The sequence below is a fragment of the Sorex fumeus genome, unplaced genomic scaffold, assembly GCF_029834395.1.
Source record: "Sorex fumeus unplaced genomic scaffold, SorFum_2.1 ptg000098l, whole genome shotgun sequence".
Taxonomy (NCBI): domain Eukaryota; kingdom Metazoa; phylum Chordata; class Mammalia; order Eulipotyphla; family Soricidae; genus Sorex; species Sorex fumeus.
Window position 1 is genome coordinate 19,079,436 of NW_026606155.1, and position 20,742 is coordinate 19,100,177.

The following is a 20,742-nucleotide window of genomic DNA, read 5'->3' on the forward strand; positions in this document are numbered from 1 at the left end:
GGCCGTGCTCCCCTCCGAGAGCCTGGCCCGAGCGAGCGAGCGGGCGGGCGCCGCCGCCGCCGCCGCGACTCCCCGAACGCGGGCGGCCCCTTCCGGCCCGGGCCGCGCTCGGCTCCTCCCGGCGCGCGGCTCCCGCGCTCGCTCGGCTCTCGGCCGTTTCCGGAGCGTCTGGCGGCCGGCGCGGAGCGCTCGGGGTGGCGGCCGCAGATGTCGGAGCGCCCGGGCGGCGTCGGCGACGGCCCGGCGGTGGAGCGGAGCCAGTCGGCCCCCGCAGGTAACGCATTGCACGGGGCGCCGGCGGCTGGGGGTGCGGGGATTCGGCGCGGTCGGACCCAGGCGGCCCGACCCCCGGGGCTTCCCGCAGCCGCGCTTGCCTCCTGCAGATGGGCTCGGAGGGGATGGGAGTGACGCGGCTGCCGACCCCCCAACCCGGCCGCGGCGCCCCCTCCCCCCGCTGCCCGTGCTTCCGGCCCCCAGCCGAGACCCTTACCGCCCTCCCCTCCCTCCGGGAAGGCAGTCTTGTCATCCTTGTCATCCTCGGTGCGGAGCCCCCACGCGGCTCCCGCCTCCCGCCCGCGCCCCGTCCCCGCACCAGCCCCGCGCAGACCCCGAGGAGGCGGGTGTGGGGGGAGGGCGTGAAAACGCACTGGCTTGGGGCGCGGGGTAGGGGCCAGGTAGGCTCTGGCTGCCGGACGGACGCCCACCTTCCCGAGTGCCCCCCGGGTGGGCTCCTTCCCCACGCGGCGGGGCGCGGCCGCAGCATCTCTCGACCTCTCGGGTCGCCCCGCGCCAACTCCGAGGATGCGCAACCCCGGAACGTGCCCGAGCGCTGGGGCACAGGCCTGGCCCCGGCTGCACTTGGGGGTGGGGGGGCAGCGAGCGCGCGCGCATGGCTTTTGCGGAACTGGGAGGAAGAGAGACGACCCCCCCCGCCCCCCATCCACCCACCAAAACGCAGAGCCCGGGTGGGAATCTTGGAGTTGCAGAACGTCGGGTTCGTCCCCCTCGGCGCTGCGCTGGCTCCGCTGGCTCCTCGGTTGGCGCTTCTCTCGCTGGTGTTGGCGGCTTTGCGCCCCTGCCACGGGGCTGGGCCGCCCCATGGTCCACACCGCCCTGGGGTTTGCCTTAGTGTGAGAGGCTTGCTTTTGCACCCCCCACCCCCGAGTGCAGTTGGGGGAAAGGGGGGAGATCTTCCTGGACGTCAGGGTGTTTCTCAGCACCCCTGACTGTCGGCCTTCTATCCGCGTTTCTCCACTTTGAGTGTTGCTTCACACACATTCGTACACACGCACGCACACACGCATGCACAAATACACACACACTTACATTTAAATCATCCCCAAACTTTGCCTTCTATTCGCATGTTTTCACTTTGAGTGTTGCTTCACATACACACTCACACACGCACGCATGCATGCATGCATGCATGCACACAACACACCTACCTACCTTTGAATCATCCGATTTTCACACATACGTCCACACATGCTTCTGAATCATTCACTTTTCCTGCTACTTTATACACAAGCTTTCTCACTTTTTCTTTCTTTTTTTTTTTCAGTTTAGATTTTTATTTTATGCCGAGCTTATTCCCAGACCATAAGTTTTTGCTTCTTCAGTTTCTTCTGTGATATCTTTTTCTTCTGTGCAGCTTCCTCTTCGGGTTTAGGAACAATCTGTTTTTTTCCAGTAAGAGTCATCTCAATGGGGCAGGGAGAGATCATGTAGGGGTTGATTCGCCCACGAGCCCTGTAAGTTCTGCGGCACATCTTGGGTGCTTTGTTCACCTGGATATGCTCAAAGACCAGAGAATCTACATCTAAACCCTTGAGTTCATCATTACCTTCTGCATTTTTAAGCATATGTAGTAAAAATCGAGCACTCTTTTTGGGCCATTGACCCTGTGTCCAGCCCCACTGTTTGGCCTGGGCGCACCTGCCAATGCCACTGTTGTAATGCAGGAAGGACATACACTGCTTCTGAAGAGTGACATCCTTCAAGTACTTAGTGGCCTTTCTGATATGCATGCCCGTGATGGCCTGAACCATTTCCCCCAGTGTTCTTGAAGTGCACGCGAAGGTTCGAGCCCTGGGACTTGCATGATTTCGTCGGGTTCTCGGGGTCCAGCAAGTAATGCACCATCTCGGGACCTCTAATGGCCACTCACCGAGGAGCTCTTTTCTTTTCTTTTTTTTTTTTTGAGGGCCCACACCCAGCTGTGCGCAGGGCTTACTTCTGGCTCTGTGCTCAGGGATCACATCTGTTAGAGCTTGGGGTAAGCACCCTACCCACGGTTGGCCTTTTTCTTCTTATGATTTGTATTCAGAATGGGTGGTTTGTGTTCAGTATTACAGCAATAGAAATTCTAAGCACATTTTGTCAAAGATATGACATAAAATCTCCTAAGCATTAATCCCTGTGTATAGATCTGTGAATTGGGAATTACCTCACTCCACTGCACCGTTAGGTCTTTGTGTGCTGATGGCAGACCTGCATGGTTTACATAGAAACATCTTTTGAATAGCCCCGGTCAGAGTGTAATGCCTCTTCTCCCATTTCTTTTTGTTTCCTGCCTTCTTTTTTTTCCCCTCCCAGGATTTTGATAGAAATTCTTATGCTTACTTTCTTTTTCTGGTACTCTGAAAGCAGCCTGATAGTTTATTTATCTTTGTGTTCTTTTGCAGCCCAGAGCAATCTCTTCCCCTTGATGTGGAATTTTTGGCTAATTAAAATAGCTAGTAAAATAATAGGAATATAGCTTACATTAATTGAATGTGTATTCTGTGCCAAGTGGGGGAAAGTATTTACTTGTATTACCTAACTTAATCCTGTCAGCCATCATTTTTCACTCCATTTCCCTGGAGGGAAAAAAATTGTAACAGAGTTTAATTTGCTTATTTAAGTTAACTAAGTAAGCCTTGTTTACCATCTATTTGAAATTGTTATCTTGTTCTGAAGTTTTCAGTAGATTATTTTTATTGATCAACGATGAAGCATTGGTTCTCCAAGAAAGGTTATGGTCTTTCTGCTATAAGCTATATTTTGTAGAATGAGAGTGCAAGAGAACCAAAAAGAAAAAAAATTAAAACAACATTTAATTGAGAGTCTTCTGATTTTTGTTCTTTATAACCTTTTTTCATTACTCCTCCAGGAAACCAGCCAGAGTGTAGGGACAGAATCTGTCTCCCAGAGCCTCAAGGTTGTGTCTTAGAGGTTCTGTAAACATTTGTCAGATTGTGAGAGAAAGTCTTGGGGGGGGGGGGGGTGAGCATTAAATGAATAGGAGGAATCTGGGCTGGAAAAGAATTTTTTTGAGTCAGGGCTAGGGTTCTCAAACAAGGATGATTTTGCTTGGGCTGTGTTGGCTGAGGAAGAAGGGGACCATATTGCCCTATGGTGGGTAGAGGGCAGGGTTGCAGCAGAACTTCCTGCCAGCATAGAACAAACTTCTGAGGGGGACTGTGGGGGGGGGGGTTGAAATTTGGCCCAGTTTCAGTGGTGCTGCAGTTGAGTAACCTTGATTTCCAGTTAAATGGGTTTCCAGAACAGTTGTGGGGCTCATGCATGTCACTTGGCTCCCTTGTATATAGGTTTGGGAGTCAACCTGAAAAACTGCTTCAAATTAAGAGTTCAGTTGGTTGGCACCTTCTGCCACCTTCCTCTGGAAAATTCACTGGAAAATGAGCCAGTGAATCAGAAATATAGGCCTGGGGTAAGGGAGATGGCCCAGTGCACTAGAACACAAGTCTTGTATGCAAGAACTCCAGATTCAGTCCCCAATATGGCATTGTCCCCGGAGCACTGCCAGATGTTGCACTCTAATCCTCCATTGCCCCTCCCCCCAAAGGAAAGCAAACCATAGAAAGACTGAAATAGAAAAATTTCTTTTGTTATAATTGTTTTGGGCCACACCGGCAGTACACTTACTGACCATACGTGGTTCTGGGAATCAAACCCGAGTCAGTCATGTGCAAGGCAAGTATCCCACCCTGTGTGCTATGCCAACTCTCCTGCCCCCTTGTACGCCTTTTTTAAGAGGGTTGATCTCAGTTAGAGAGGAGGTTGCAAATTCCATATAATTTGTGTTGTGTGTTAATTTGAGTTTTCTTATCACTTATTCCTTCAAAGCAGGACTTTGTAATTATCTAGAATAGCCATATGTCTTTTGAAAGTGTGTTCTGCAGAGAATACCTTTTTTTTTTTGGGGGTCACACCCAGTGATTCTCAGGGGTTCCTCCTCGCTCTGAACTCAAGAATCACTCCTGGCGGTGCTCGGGGGACCATATGGGATGCTGGAAATTGAACCCGGGTTGGCCTCGTGCAAGGCAAATTCCCTACCTGCTGTGCTGTGGCTCCAGCCCAGAATACCTTATAAGGGTCTTCATGTTTGAATTTTTTGGTAAAAAAAACAAGAAAAGTATTAATGTGTTTCTAAACTAAACTCCCCAGGGCTCATAGTCTTCTGATTGTTTTATGAACTGTAATTGTTTTTAATAGTCCTCATTTGAGGCACCTGGGTTCTTTGCTCCCCAGGGAAGGCGCTATTGCATTTTGCTTTTAATAGTTAAACTCTCTGAGGAGTATGCGTTACAGCATTAAAAGCTGAGGTTTGTTCATTTAATTGTAGGAGCTTTGGGTTTGTAAGGCAAATGCCCAATCCCCTGAACTATCTGTCTATCCCCTGTACTACTCTACTATCAAAGCCCCATCTTTGGGTTTGTAAAAAAAAAAAAAAAAAGCCAAGTTTGTCCTGAACTTGAAGTCAATAGTGGAACTTAGTTTGATTATATATTTCAGTAGTGTATGTAACTATGCATTCTAGTGGTAAGAACTAGAAGCAAAGCTGGTGAGTTTGTTCATTATTCTTTTACTTTTATTGGTGCTACCAGAACTGAACCCAGGGCCTCACCTTTGTCAAGCGAGTTTTCTACCACTAAGCTATATCCGCCCTTGTTTATGATTCTAAGATAGGATTTAGAGCTGTGGAGAAAGTCTTCCTGCAGTGATGGAAATGCTACAGCTCTTTGACTTTTTCCATTTTGATGAAAATTTAATCATCAGTGGCTGGCATAGTGAATGGAGTGAAGGAGTGGAATGGACTCTATACCAAAGAATCTTCATGTTGTTTAGTTTACCATTGTGGTTTTATGACAGTGTTTTACATTAGTCTTTATGGTTATTTTTTTCGTAATACAATAATGTTTTTATGGTGATAAAAGATAGGATTAGTCCTATCATAATTCAGCCCTTAACTATGCGGCCTTGGGGTTGTAATCTGAACAATCACTTAGGAACTTGGCCACAGGGAAGACTGAGCAGAAGCAGATCACGTGGGCGCTGGATTTGGTTGGCTCATAAACTCAGCCAGTTTCTTTTAGTTTCAGCCTCTTGAGACCATAACCACACAATCTGCTTTTGGCTCCTCTGCCCTTGTGTCTAAAAGGCCAGGCTAATTATTTCTTTGCTGCCCGTATAGAGAAGGGGAAGTCCTCTGAGGCCTGTTTGAAAGAACTCTGGCTTGATATACAAATGCTTTTGGAAAAACCTACTTTTTGATTCTCTTTACAAAGGAAGTACGAAGAACATAATAAATGAAAATCTCTAGCATAGTCAGAATGTCTGAAATATCAAATTCCAGTAATGTAGAAAATTCTTTAATGTTGTCAAATAGCATAGACCTCACATGTGAGGAGAGCATGCATTCAGCCCCGGGCACCCCAGCATAAAAGTGTTGCCTCATCTCTCTCACACACAAAAAAAGTCAAACACGAAAGAATAAAAGAAATTATTTCAGTTTCTTTTTTTCTCATTTTTGGGCCACACCCAGCAATGCTGGGAGCTGCTCTGGACTGGGTGTTGGCTGGGGGTTGGGGTGACGCAACCAAGAGTGCTCAGGGGACCATATAGTTGCAGAAATCAAGCTCAGGCTTATTAGTGAAAGCAGCTATCCAGCCCTTTGAGCTATCTCCCCAAGCCAGGCCCAAGTTGAATGATTCTTGAGCTCCCATTTTTTCTTCTTCATTCCTTTGTCCTTTTCCCCTTGCCTCCTTCCTTCCTTCCTTCCTTCCTTCCTTCCTTCCTTCCTCTCTCTCTCTTTCTTGCTCTCTCTCTCCCCCCCTCTTTCTTTTTGAAATATATTTAGGGATTTGGGCCACACCTATCAGTGCTCATGGCTTACTCCTTGTTCTGTGCTCAGGGATTATTTCTGGCAGGGTTTAGAGAACCATATGTGATATCTGGGATTGATCCCCAGTCACTGCATGCAGGGCAAGAGGCTTACTAGCGGTATTATCGCTCCAGCCCCATAGTAATGATTTTTACATTATAGATTATATTCCAACATTACTCAGTTATTTATTCACATTTTGTTTGTTCGGTCTTGGGGCCACAGCCGATGTCAGGGGTTAACGCCTGGCTCTACACTCAGAAATTACTCTAGGCAGTGCTTGGGACCATGTGGGATATTGGCAATCAAACCCGGGTCAGCCATGAGCAATGCAAGTTCCCTACCTGTTGTACTATGTCTCCAGACCCATTTTATTGACATTCTAGACTTTGTTTTGTCCTAAATAATACCAGTTGTGCTACACTTTGACTTACTACTTTTCCTTATGAATATTCAAATACATTATGCATTACAATTTAAAATACATATCCCTACAAATCATTTTAAAACTTACTCTCTCGTCTCTTCTAGGAATAGTTGCAAAATTAATCGATAGTTGCCATAGTAAATGGTATGCTGTAGATGAGTTTTTTCTATTTTTTTGTACCAGTTCATATTTCACTAAATAAATTTAGGAAACCTGAAAAGCATTGTTTGTAACTGTTTTCACTATTTAAAACAGGACTATTTCTTCCTCATGGAAAATAGTTCTTTGACTAGATCTTACATAATTGATCATATACCATTGACATTAAAAATCGAAAGCAATTTTTTTCCCTTTTGTATATATTAAACTTGTAAGATGCTATGGAAAGTGCACCCCAACTACACTGGATTAGGTTTTTAAGGGAGGGGAGTGTTAGACCCAGTAGTGCTCAGAAGACCATGCAGTTAGGACCTTATCTTCCTGTGTGGGTGAGGGGTTACAGGAACCATCATTTTCATGTATTGTTGATGCAAGTAGAGACTGTAGAATTATCCATGGAGGACAGTTTGTCAATATCTGTACAAATTAGAGTACAGGCCCGAGTGAGGGATCAATGGAACTATACCTTCCAGGATTTTACCACCGACCTATTTAATGACTTAGACCCAAGGTTATTCTAACATTGTAATGGTAAGAGATTAGAAAGAACACATATGTCTATCAGTAGGGAGTTGATGAAACTATGGGGTATCCATCTAATGAAATATTAACCAACTGTTGGATGAATGAGGAAGTTGTGCGTGCACATGCATACAGCCCTGCTTTTATTCAGTGGTAGGGATCAAATCCAGGGCCTCACACTGATGGGGCATGTGATCTACCCCTGAACTACTCTACTTCCCAGCCCACATTTTTTTGTTTTGTTTTGTTTTGTTTTGTTTTTTAGACCTTACCTGGTGGTGCTCAGGAATCACCCCAGGCAAGACTTGGTGGGGACCATTTTGGGGTGGGGGGGGGAAGCAGAGATCATACTTGGGTCAGGATCACGTAAGACAAGTGCCCTACCTGCTGTATCATTGCCCTGGCTACACATTTTCTTAAAATGTTGAAATGTGACAAGCTTCCTCTGGGTAGAGTGTTTGATATTGGGAATAAGGGAAAAGTGCCCAGTGTAGCCACTTTTATTCATTTAGCTTGTACAATCAGGCAAGAAAAATAAAAGGAGATTTAGAAGGAAATTATTTTTAAAATAATTTAGGCATTATGGTTTATAATAGTCATAATATTAATGCTTTACCACTAGTGTACAATATCACTACACCACACGGACCACAGAGTACAAGTATCATCCCATCATTGTCTCTGTCCCTCAGGAAGGAATCCCTGTGAGCTGGGATATATTTCAGTGCTTAAGAGTATTTATGTATCGTATGTATGTGACCCTGGGTTCAATCTTGATACCACGCGCACGCACACACATACACGGAAAGAAATACCTAAAATGTGTGCATGTATGTGTTTGTAAATGATGACTGCATAAATTCCAGAAGGATCTACAGGTAAATTATTAGAATTAGTATATTTTGTTTGAACGCCACGCCCGGCAGTACTCAGGGCTTGCTCGTGGCTCTGCACTCAGGGATCACTACTGGCTAACTCAGAAGACCATACAGGGATCAAGTCCTGAGATGGATGGTGTGGATGTCAACAGTACTAAGTTCTAGCCTATGAATGTGGGACGTATTGCCCTTCATTTGCCCACTTATTAATTTCTTTCATCAGTGTTCTGTAGTTGGCACCATGGGCTGTTTTGGTTTGGGGTTTTTTTAGCACTTTTTTCCCTTCTTTTCCTCTCAGCGTTCTCCTTGTTGTTATTTATCTTAGCCAGGAGTTCCACAGGCTTATTAGTGGAGCCTCCTGGGCTATGGCGCTGCCCAGTCGGCTGTGGTGTGCTATGGGGGTTGCACACTTCAGCTGTGGTGCTTGCACCTGTGTTTGCCTGATTGCACACTCATCTAGCTGTGGTGTCCTTGTACGTTCTCATTAGGAGTTATTGTGGTACTCACAGACCTGCCTTCCAGGAACTGCACTCCTGGATGCAATGTTCACACACCTAACGGTGCCCCACAGATGACAGCCTCTGTTGTGGTGCTGGGGGTCCCAGACAGCAGAGCTTGGTGTAAGTGGGTGGCACCAGGGATTGAACTCAAGGCCTTATGCTATCCAGACAGGCACTTTTAGCCACTGAGCCATCATCCCCGGGTTCCCTCTTCTTGCTCTCAGCTACTCAGCATCTAATGTCCTTATCCACGTGACTTGGCAAGGCCTACTTATTAAGGCAGCTTAATTGTCATCTCTTTCACTAAACTCCTTTGACATTTTTCTTGGCCAAATTAGTAAAGTACCCTTGTGATATGTAGGACAGAACTGCATTTTGAATAGCACTACATGTATGTTGGTTCTAATTCTGAGTTTCTTTTCCTCAGTAGACTGAATTCTTTGAGGGCACAAATCATGTGTAATGTAATTCTGTCCTTAGTACAGAATATCATATTTAGCACACAGCAATTGCCCAGGAAGGGCCTTTGAGTGAATTAGCAAAACTGTTTACTTGCATTTCCTTTTGATGCAGTTGTGGTGTAACAGTATATTTTGATTTTGGTAAATTGTTTGCTAAAGTGATATCTGAATGCTCATTCCATAGTCTGCTTTCAGCGAACGAATATTATGGCATATAAAAGGTAGATTAAACGCTTTACATGGTTAAGAGCTATCGTTTCCTCTTCCAAGAAAAAGCAAGGAATTTCATTATCAAAGATTACAAAATGAAATTAACTGCTTTTATCGTATTTTATCTGTCAGGTGAGTAAAGATGATAAACATAGTGTTGGTGAGAAGGTGGGGAATGACTCACACTCAATACTGTTAGGATAAGTGACATTGGAAGGAAACAGGGAATTGAATATATAAGTGTTGGGACTGGAGTGATAGTACAACCTGGGTTCCATTCCTGGAACCTCATATGGTTCCCTGAGTCTGCCAGGAGTGATCCTTGAGTGCAGAGCCAGGAGTAAGTCCGAAGCACCACCAGGTGTGGCCCCCAAACCAAAAAATTAAAAAATAAAAGTCTTTAAATGCATAAGGAGGGGCGTGCATATATGGCCTAAGTGATAGAGTATGTCTGGTGTGTTCCAGACCCCTGGTTTGATTCCTGGCATTGTGTGCCTCTGTCTGCTAGCTGGACCAGTTGTGGTTTTGGTGACCCTCTAACCACAGCTGGTATGGCCTAAGAAAATAGAATTGAGGCATTTCAATCTTGAGAATGTATCCTAAGGGGAAAAAATTAAGAAGTTGTTTTGTGAAAAAAGTTTTCTAATAGAAGTTTTTTTTTCTAATAGAAATTTTTTTAAGAAAAATTTTTAGATGTGCAAATTAAAATTGAGTTAGCCTCCTTCACAATCGAAATTCTACAAGCTTGACAATACTTTTGTTGAAGCTCTGGGTAAACAAGGCATTCACATTGCTGAGAGGAACTGAGCCTAGAAAACTCCACCACCACAAACTTACCCAGAGATATTCTGGCGTCATGTGAAATTCTCAAAGCATTGTAGCACAGTTTAGAACAGACTCGAGACGATCCAAATGTCTGTCAGCAGGACATCTGTGTCACCAACTTCCACATGGTTATGCCACCTTTAAAGGGAAAGAGAGGGATCTAGTTGTTGGCATGGGCCGCTCTTTAAGCTGTCCTTTTCCGTGGGTGACATAAAGGTGCAGAAGAATGTGTATTTTCTCCAAGAACAAATGTATTTATGTGTTTAATTTTTTTTCTGATTTGTTTTTTGTTTCTTTTTGGTGGGGAGGGCTTTTCAAATGGTGCTCCGGAGACCTTGAAGTCTTCTGGTGATTCTCTGCCAACCAGGTCAGCAGTTCAAGGCACGAGCCCAAGGAAAACATGGTGCTGGAGATTGAAGCAGAGTTTGCTACATGGCAAAGCATGTTACTTTGATCTCTAAACTGTATCTCTGGCCCTTGTATTTGTTATTTATTTATTTATTTATATTTTTCACCTTAAAAGGGTGAAATTGAAAGAATATGTGCATATTATTTTCTTTTACTTCTTAAAAAGACATGAAATATGAAATTTATATGTTCAAAAGTGGTCATAAAAAGATACCCTACTGAATGGGAGAAAAATATTCGCACACAATATATCAGATAAAGAGCTGATATCCAAGATTTTTATGGTGCACTCATAAACTTCAAAAAAAAAAAAAGGGTAGTGATAAACAAATACTTCCTCCCACCCTAAGACATATGGATGTTTAGTAGCAGATGAAAAAGCACTCATTTTCACTTGTTATTAGGGAACTGCAGATCAAGACAACAATGAGAACTCACATCATGAGAATAGCACAAATCAAAAAGTCTGGAAATAACCATCTTTGGCAGGGATGTGGTGAGAAGGAACCCTCATTCATTGTTAGTAGGAATGCCATCTGGTTCAGCCTGTATGGAAAGCAATATGGATATTTCTTCAAAAAAGTAAGGATAGAATTTCCATATGACACAGCAGTTCCATTTCTTGGCATTTACCCCCCTCCCCAAAACCACAGAAACATTAATTTGTAAGAATATAGACATACCTATGTTCATTGCAGAATATAGTACACTAGTCACGATATGAAAACAACCCAAATGTCCAACTGAAAATAAATGAGAATTTGTGATATATAAACACAATGAAATACTATGCAGTTTCAAGGATGAAATCATGCAGTATGCCATTCCAGGGGTGTGACTGTAGGATTTTATTCTGGGCGAAATCATTCAGAAGGAAAAAGGTGGGTACAGAATGATGTCTCTCACGTGTTGAGATACAAAGATAAACAGTAAGGGAACAACAAAAGACAGCAGAACTGGAAAGTGGGTGCACAGAACTGAGTTTACCAGGGAGGGTGGGAGCTTTGGGATGGTTGGAAGATGTAGGCACTCTGATGGTGCGTGTGATGTTGGAACAGATTATATGCAAAACTATCATTGATAGTATTAGAAACCATAGTACTTAAGTAAAGAAAAGAAAAGAAAATAGTCATATGTAAAAGAAGGGAAGTTGTTAGTCTTCCCTGGATATCTCTTTAGTACTTTATATTTTAGAATGGATGGATAATTCAGTTTAAAGGGGTAATTTGTAGGGTGAAGGATGGGATTGGATTTACAATGGTGTATATAAAGTGCTATATATAGATGTTAAAATACCATGATGCCGATCTAAAATCGTATAAATCATGTTGTTTGCATTAAAATTTTTAGAGAAAAATAAAGGAATCTCTAAAGAGTAAAACAGAAGACAAACAAGCTTTTAGCATAATCAGAAGTTATTGGCCAGACTACTCACAGAATTGCGACTGCAAGTGACTTCATGACATGTGTTTGTATAAGAATTTTGTGTAATGCTTTCCTGGACAGTGATCTCCAAATACCATTTCTCATGAGAGAGAACTAGAATACCTCTGAAAAATGGATGATTTAAGGATTGGCACAGGGTCTTTATAGTAGGAACTCAAAACTGTGTTGTACACAGGATTGCTGGGATATTTTAAAAGGACACACATGAGAGGGCTCGGGGTGTAGAGATTTGGCTCAGTGACAGAAAACTTGCTCCCCCGGGATGAGGCCTAGATTAGATCATTACCCCCACCTCTGTACACATAGAGGCCCTAGAATCAACTTTTTTAAAAAAAAATTTATTAGTGAAACACCATGAGGTACAGTTGTAGACTTACAAATTGTTGTGCTTGGGTTTCAGTTATACAGTGATCAAGTACCCATCTCTCCACCAGAGCCTATTCACCACCACCACTGATCCCAGTATCCCTCCCGCCCCCTATACCCCCCCATCCAAAATTAGAAATTGAGCTCCCATTTGACCCAGCAATACCACTCCTGGGAATATATCCCAGAGAGGCAGAAAAGTATAGTCAAAGTGACATCTGCACTTGTTTGTTCATTGCAGCACTCTTTACAATAGCCAGAAACTGGAAGAAACCCGAGTGCCAGGGAACAGATGACTGGTTAAAGAAACTTGGTACATCTACACAGTGGAGTACTATGTAGCTGTTAGAAAAGATGAAGTCATGAAATTTACATACAAGTGGTACTACGTGGAAAGTATCATGCTAAGCGAAGTGAGTCAGAAAGAGAGGGACAGACATAGAAAGATTGCATTCATCTGGGGAACATAAAGTAACAAAATAGGAGACAAACACCCAAGAGTGGCCGAGATTAGTACCAGGAGGTTTACTCCATGGCTTGGAGGCCAGCCACACACGCTGGTAGAAAAGGCAGCTCAGATAGAGAAGGGAGCACCAAATAAAGGGTGTTGGGAGGATCCTCTCAGGATGGGAGGAGCATGCTGAAAGTAGTCTATAGACCGAACATGATTGCCACTCAATGCCTCTTTTGCAAACCACAGTACCAAAAGGAGAGAGAGAACAAAAGGGAATGCCCTACCACAGAGGTAGAATCAACTTTAAAGAGTGCCTGCTGACCAGTTTTAGGTCGGTAAGGTGGTGATCAATGTGATTGTTTGCTTATGAGGCACTGTGACTGGAGTCTTTTTAAAATAACAAAACTGAACCTAAATTTTGAAAAGCCTCTAGGCCAGCACAGTCCAGCAAAATTGTCTTTGCCGAAGAAAGCCTTTGCTGTGTGTGTGTGTGTGTGTGTGTGTGTGTGTGTGTGTTTAGTACTTGAAATGTGGCTTCGTGCCTGGAGGACTGATCTGATTTTCTTGGGCTATATCCAAAGATGCTTGGTGAATTACTTATAGCTCTATGCTTGGGGAACATATGGTGATATGATTTGAACTGAGGTCATCTGCATTCAAGGCAAGCACTTAACCCCTGTACTATCTCCCCAGCCCCTGAAGAAATGAGTTTTTAATATTATTTCATTTACTCACATGTGTTAGTAATTGCTACAGTAGACAGCACAGCTCTGCATCTGTAAACAATTTATAGGACAGTTTCTAGAGGAGGAGAGAGAAAAATGTTCAGGTGACACCATTAAAAATGTTATCAACCTGATTCAGAATGTGGGAAATCAGTAGGAGACATGAGGTTTTATTTTTTTTTTTTCCCTTTATTTTATTTTATTTTTTTTAAAGTTGTAGATTTACAATTTTTTGTGCTTTGGTTTCAATTATACAATGATCAGATACCCATCCCTCCACCAGTGCCCATTTTCCACCACCATGGATAATATCCCTCCCACCCCCATCCCCCCATCCCCCCGTCTCTGTGGTAGGGCAATCCCCTGTGTTCTCTCTCTCCTTTTGGGTGTTGTGGTCTGCAAAAGAGGCATTGAGTGGCAAACATGTTCAGTCCATAGTCTACTTTCGACATGCATCTCCCCTCCTGGGAGGATCCTCCAAACATCCTTTATTTGGTGCTCCCTTCTCTATCTGAATAGCCCTTTCCTCTAGGATACCCGGCTGGCCTCTAAGTTATGGAGTAATCCTCCTGGTGCTGATCTCAGCTATTCTTGGGTATTACTCTCATATTTTGTTACTTTATATCCCCCAGATGAATGCAATCTTTCTATGTCTATCCCTCTCTTTCTGACTCATTTCGCTTAGCATGATACTTTCCATATTGTACCACTTGTATGTAAATTTCATGACTTCATCTTTTCTAAGAGCTACATAGTACTCCATTGTGTAGATGAACCAAAGTTTCTTTAACCAGTCATCTGTTCTTGGGCATTCAGGTTTCTTCCAGTTTCTGGCTATTGTAAAGAGGGCTGCAATGAACAAACAAGTGCAGATGTCACTTCGACTATACATTTTTGCCTCTCTGGGATATATTCCCAGGAGTGGTATTGCTGGGTCAAATGGGAGCTCAATTTCTAATTTTTTGAGAATCGTCCATACTGTTTTCCAGAAGGGCTGAACCAGTCGACATTCCCACCAACAGTGAAGGAGTGTCCCTTTCTCGCCACAACCACGCCAGCATCGGTTGCTTTTGTTCTTTTGAATGTGGGCCAGTCTCTGAGGTGTGAGATGGTATCTCATTGTGGTTTTGATCTGCATCTCCCTGATGATTAATGATGTAGAGCATTTTCTCATGTGCTTTTTTGCCATTCGGATTTCTTCTTTGAGAAAGTTTCTGTTCATTTCATTGCCCCATTTTTGGATGGGGTTGGATGTTTTCTTCTTGTGGAGTTTAACCAGTATTTTGTATATCCTGGATATCAACCCCTTGTCAGATGTGTATTCGGTGAATATCCTTTCCCATTCTGTAGACTGTCTTTGTATTTTGGTCACTGTTTCTTTGGAGGTGCAGAAGCTTCTTAGTTTAAGATAGTCCCATTTGTCTATCTCTGTTTTCACTTGCTTGGCCAGTGGCGTGGCATCTTTGAAGATACCATTAGCTTCAATGTCATGGAGGGTTTTGCCAACTTTATCGTCAATGTACCTTATGGTTTCTGGTCTGATGTTGAGGTCTTTAATCCATTTTGATCTTACTTTTGTACATGGTGTTAGGCAGAGTTCTGAGCCTATTTTTTTGCATGTAGCCGTCCAGTGATGCCAACACAATTTATTAAAGAGGCTTTCCTTACTCCACTTCACATTACTTGCACCTTTATCAAAGATTAGATGAGCATATGATTGAGGAGAGATGTCAGTGTATTCAACCCTGTTCCATTGGTCTGCAGTTCTGCCTTTGTTCCAGTACCATGCTGTTTTAATTATTACTGCTTTGTAGTACAGTTTGAAGTTCGGGAGGTTGATTCCTCCCATTTTCTTTTTCCCAAGAATTGCTTTAGCTATTCGTGGGGGCTTATTGTTCCATATAAATTTCAAGAGTGTTTGCTCCATTTCTTTGAAGAATGTCATGGGTATCCTTATAGGGATTGCATTGAATTTATACAATGCTTTCGGTAGTATTGCCATTTTGACAATGTTAAGTCTCCCGACCCATGAGCAGGGGATATCTTTCCATTTCCGAGACATGAGGTTTTATTTCAACGTGTGTGTGTGTGTGTGTGTGTGTGTGTGTGTGTGTGTACACCAGGTGTTGACCTGAATAAAGCCAGTGAGCTACACCCATTGCTCACAGTGCCTAGCCTTTTCGAGGTTCTCACTAGAACAGCTCTGAAGCAAGTTCTGTAACTTCCGCTAGTTACTACACCATTGTCAGTACAGATAGAAGACTTGAAGCTGACCTTAGCTCAGCTTTAGGTCAATCTCTTAAGTCAGCTTTTAGCTTCCTAGTTTTGGGGATTGCTAAAGAAATTATGCTAGATAGCCTCTGAGATTCATTCATTTAATATTCTGACTTGGCTCGACTTTAATGAATTCTGAGAAATGTTCAAAAGTAATGTTCAGTATCTCCTTTCAGAAACATACCATATATCTAGCTCTGAAGTGGCTGAAGATAATGAAACATTAATGGAATAGTAATGAAAGTTGTATTTTGGAGAACCCTGAGTCTTAATGGGCATTATAGCCCATATGATCATTTCATACTGCAGTACTCTCCTGCAAAGTCTGTCCTGCATACCCCACACAAAATTTGTGGCTGAAATAGGGTGAAGTACATCAATACACACTCATGCAAATATATATATAAAAGGTAAAGGCCCTCCCGTTGATCGTCGATTTGCTCGAGCGGACCCAGTAACGTCTCCATTGGAGACTTTGTTGTTACAGTGTTTGGCATATCGAATACTCTCGGTAGCTTGCCGGGCTCTCCGAGAGGGAAATATATATATGTATATATATTAAAGATATGCACAAAAATTAAATGTCTTCAACTAATATAATAATTCTTTTTTTCAATTCCCTCCACTTTGACCCTCTCCCCTTAATTATTGTTGTGGATGCGGAGGTGGTGCCTGGGGGTGGCCCGCATGCCTGGCTGTGGTCTACGAGCATTTTTTTTAGCTGTGGTACTTGCCAGGCCTCAGTGCCTGTGTACTTGGCAGAGGTGCCTAGCAGGGTCTGTGCTCCTTCAGTATGGTGCTTGCACAGTTGCCAGGGCTTGCACGCGTTGGGGACACACCATTTACGCATGCACTCACCAGGGCTTGAGCTTCCTGGCCCATCTTACAAGTAATGGGGCTTGCCCTGGGGCCAGGGGTCACACCCCTTTTGTGATGCTGAAAACATGGTTGACTGCTAGTGTGGCCTGAAATTGCTTGCAGCACTTAGAGTCATAGGCCAAAGAGTTGCCAGGCTAAAAGGGCCAAGCTGCAAAGTGGGACATCAAGGATTCAACTCATGACGACACGCTTGCAAGGCTGGCACTCTCTGCCACAGTACTGCTCCCCTAGGTTCTATTGCTTATTTTGCTTTTCAGTATTTCCTGATGATTCTATACTGAATAGTGGGTTATCTGTGGATTGGGTTTTTTCAGTTTTGGTTTTGTGTTTTGGGGTCACATATGGCTGTGCTCAGGGCTTATTCCTGGTTCGGTGCTCAGAGGTCACTCCTGGCAGTGCTCAGGGATTGAATAGGGAGCAGCCACCTGCAAGACAAGCACCTTAACCCCTGTACTATCTCTCCAGTCCGATAATTGGGTGTTTGTATACTAATGTCTGGAAGTGTAAATGCAGAATGTTCTCTTTATTCTTATTTAAATTGTTTAACAATGAGTGAAGCATGTATTAGTATAATTTCAAAAGATTAAGATAACTACCATGGAGATGTAAAGTCCTATAGTTGAGTTTTATAAGAGTCAATTATTTTCCAGAAGTGTGTTTTAAAAATAGAGCATAGGAGAGCCTGAGCTTAGAATAAGTTTATTTTTATAAGCTCTGGGAAATCTTGATTGACTTATTTAGGCCAACCGGGTAAATTTGCAGTTTAATTCATCTCGTGCCTGGTTAGGGTATTATTTATGCCAAAAGATATTGTGTCCTTGTTAAGAGATTATTGTCTCGCTGTGTTCTACATGGATTAGAGCACATCTGCAAAAGCGGTCCGTTTAAGCGCCTGACTTTAAATGGAACTGAGTGGAACAACGAAACGAGGCCAGCAGGGTGAGCCAAGGCTTGAGGAGAGCAGAGCAGGAGCTGGTCTGATGGGAAGAGGCTGGCAGCAACGGTGATGACAGGCTGTAACTGTTGGAAAGAATGCTGGAGCAGCACTGGAGCAATAGCACAGCGGGTAGGGCATTTGCCTTGCACGCAGCCGACCTGGGTTTGATTCCCAGCATCCCATATGGTCCCCTGAGCACCGCCAGGAGTAATTCCTGAGTCCAAAGCCAGGAGTAACCCCTGAGCATCGCCGGGTGTGCTTTTTTTTATGAAATCTTATTGTCTCATTACTACTTTGGAAAAACTTGCAGGCTATCGAATGTAGCCTGCCCACAGGGCAGAGTCTGGCAAACTCCCCGTGGCGTACCAAATATGCCAGATACCAGTAACAATGAAGGGTCTCTTTCTCCTAAATAGCCTTGAATATAATCTCAGGGCTAGGATGAAAGAGACGTTACTGGGGCCTGCTCGAGGCAATCGACGAATAACAGGATGATGAAATGAAAAAATGAAAATCGCCGGGTGTGACCCAAAAGGGGAAGGGAAAAAAAATGCTGGAGCAGAGATCCATAGTAGAACTGACGAGGAACAGGTTTGCTTAGTTCTGCCTAAGGCCTAAGAACCATCTTTCCCTGTTCTTCATCCTTCCGTGCAAGAAACTTCTGTGTGCCAGGCGCACATCTGATGATGCTCTTAAACTTGGTTGAGAGGTGTAGAAATGGCCCAGTGGGTTGGGAGCTTGTTTTGCACTCCGTCGACCCAGATTTGACCCCTAGCACCCCATGTTGTCCCCCAGACCCTGCCAGGATTGAGCCCTGAGCATAGCGCGAGGAGTAAGGCCTGAGCGCCTGCTGGATGTGGCCCCCAAAACAAACCGGAAAAGATTTGGTTGAGAGGTGTGAAGCAAACCTCAGTCGTCCTTCTGTGTTTCTACTTGTCTTTCTCCTGCTCTGTCTGTCCTTCCATTGTTTCCCCTTACATACCTACCCGTTTCCTTGTCCCTCTCCTGCGCTGCGCTGTTCACAGGGTCGCCACACACTTTAATTGTGCTCACACGCTTGTTGGTATTGCTCCCAGAGGTCTCCTTGGTTGTGTCCTTGAGTGGCTTGGGTTGCAAGGCTTGCAGAGGGCGAGGGGGGGAGGGGAGCACGGCCACGGGGGGGCTGTCACGCCCTTGTTGTGGTATGTGAGAGGTCACACACTTTAACTGGTGCTGGGGCTCCAAACAGCAGCACCTCCAGGATCTCTTTGCCTGTGGGGCGGTGCCAGGCAGGCACCCTCCCAGAGCCCCAGGCCCAGGCCCTTGCGCTCCACCTTTGTTCTCACACCCCTTTTGTGGTTTCCCCGCCACTGCAGCTGCAGCTCCAGCGGGTGGGTCGTGGCTGGCTGACGATAGCACCTAACCCAATAGGTGGAGGCTTATTCCCACCAAACCCTCCCCATGCTGGAGCTGCCCATTGCCAATGGTAGGCCTCAGGCTGCGCTCACTGCTGTCCCCGGGGCTGCAGACGGCACGTTCCCAGGACCTCTGCCTCCTGGTTCCAGTTATTTGCTAAAACAACTCACAGAACATGGGGAAACAGCTGCTTGCACTTAGTAACTTATCTCAGATTAAAGTAAAGGGGAGAACAGGCAGTTGGGTCCCAGGGTAAGGTCCAGGAGGGACCAGAGATATAGGGGCTTTTGTCCCCAGGGAGTTGGAGTGTATCGACTCCTGGGATCTAGATATGTTCACCAACCTACAAGTTTTCTCAGTTCCGTACTTCAGAGATTTTGTAGAGATTTTGTCCAACCTCATGGATTAATCACTTCATTTCCAGCCCTCACTTCTCTCCCCTCTCTGGAGAGTGGGAGGTAGGGCTGAGAATTTCCGTGTCTTGTCATGGCTTGGTCTTTCTAAAGATGAGAGGGGTCCAGGAGCTCACTGATTCATCAAATCAGAACAAGGGACACTGTTGTTATCCAGTTTAGGACTTCCGTGGTGGGAACTAGATAGCAAAACTAGCTGATCTGTCTAGCAGGTCAAAAACTAGATAACAGGGAGCCAGAGTGATAGCACAGCGGGTAGGGCGTTTGCCTTGCATGTGGCCTACCCGGGTTCTATCCCCGACATCCCATATGGTCCCCCGAGTACCGCCAGGAGTGATTCCTGAGTGCAGATCCAGGAGGAACCCCTGAGCATCGTCAGCTGTGACCCAAAAAGCAAAATAAGTAAATAAATAAATAAATGTGTATTTAAAAAAAAACAACTAGATAACAGAGCAGATCTCCTGCGGCTCTCATTCATTCATTCTCTCACCCATTTGGGCTGCATGGATCAAACTTTACTTCGGTGAAGCTCAGGTTCTAACACTTTATCCAGCCTGATACGCCATTTACTCTATTTCAAGCCTCGCAAATGCTTTTGGCACTTAGGAGCAGACAAGGGACTTGGGAGTCTGATCCAGGAACTAGGCACAGAGACCAACTTATGCGTGTCTCTGTAGCTATAACTCTTACTATCTGGGGCCCCCACTCAGCAGTGCTCAGGGGATACCCCAGTGCAGTGATTGGGGTTTCCTCCCAGAGATGCTGGGAGACCATGCAGGTTTGAACTTGGACTCCCACTAGCATTGCAGGCACTACTGTTCTTTGAGCCATCTCCCTGGCCCAGATATAACATATCTGGATTCTACTTATCCTATCTATATAGCATATGAGGAAAATTCGCTCAGCAGAAAGTACTTGCTCGATGTGTATGAGGCATTGGGTTTAATTCCCAATATTGAGAAGGGAGGGAGGGAGGAAGGGGAGTTGGGGCTCTTTTTCAGTGGGTAGGCTCTTGCCTTGCATGTGGCTGACTCGGGTTGGATCCCCAGCACCCCATACAGTCTGTCTAGCACCACCAGGAATGATCCCTGAGCAAAGAGCCAGGAGTACGCTCTGAGCACTGTTGGGTGTGGCTCAAAAACTTGTAAAAAAAAGAAAGTTTGGTGGCTTAAGCTCTAAGCTCTTTCTGCCTGCCTCTGAGAGTGTGAAATGATAAAAAAAAAAAATAGATTCTATTCACATACCAATCAAATGAGACTGAATTAATTCTAGATTGCAAATATTTACCTGCCATCTT

General features: G+C 44.5%; 1 protein-coding gene and 1 pseudogene across 1 annotated transcript in view; one reads left to right on the forward strand and one right to left on the reverse strand.

The window, feature by feature from the left end:
* The first annotated feature begins 100 nt into the window (after window positions 1-100).
* TMED8 (transmembrane p24 trafficking protein family member 8) overlaps window positions 101-20,742 on the forward strand; it is a 33,500-nt gene continuing 12,858 nt past the window's right edge. Inside the window, exon 1 of the mRNA XM_056133357.1 lies at window positions 101-274. Coding sequence (XP_055989332.1) covers window positions 208-274 — 67 coding nt within the window. The 5' untranslated portion in view covers window positions 101-207. The remainder of the gene's footprint in view (window positions 275-20,742) is intronic.
* LOC130041295 (60S ribosomal protein L17-like) lies at window positions 1,586-2,142 on the reverse strand (annotated as a pseudogene).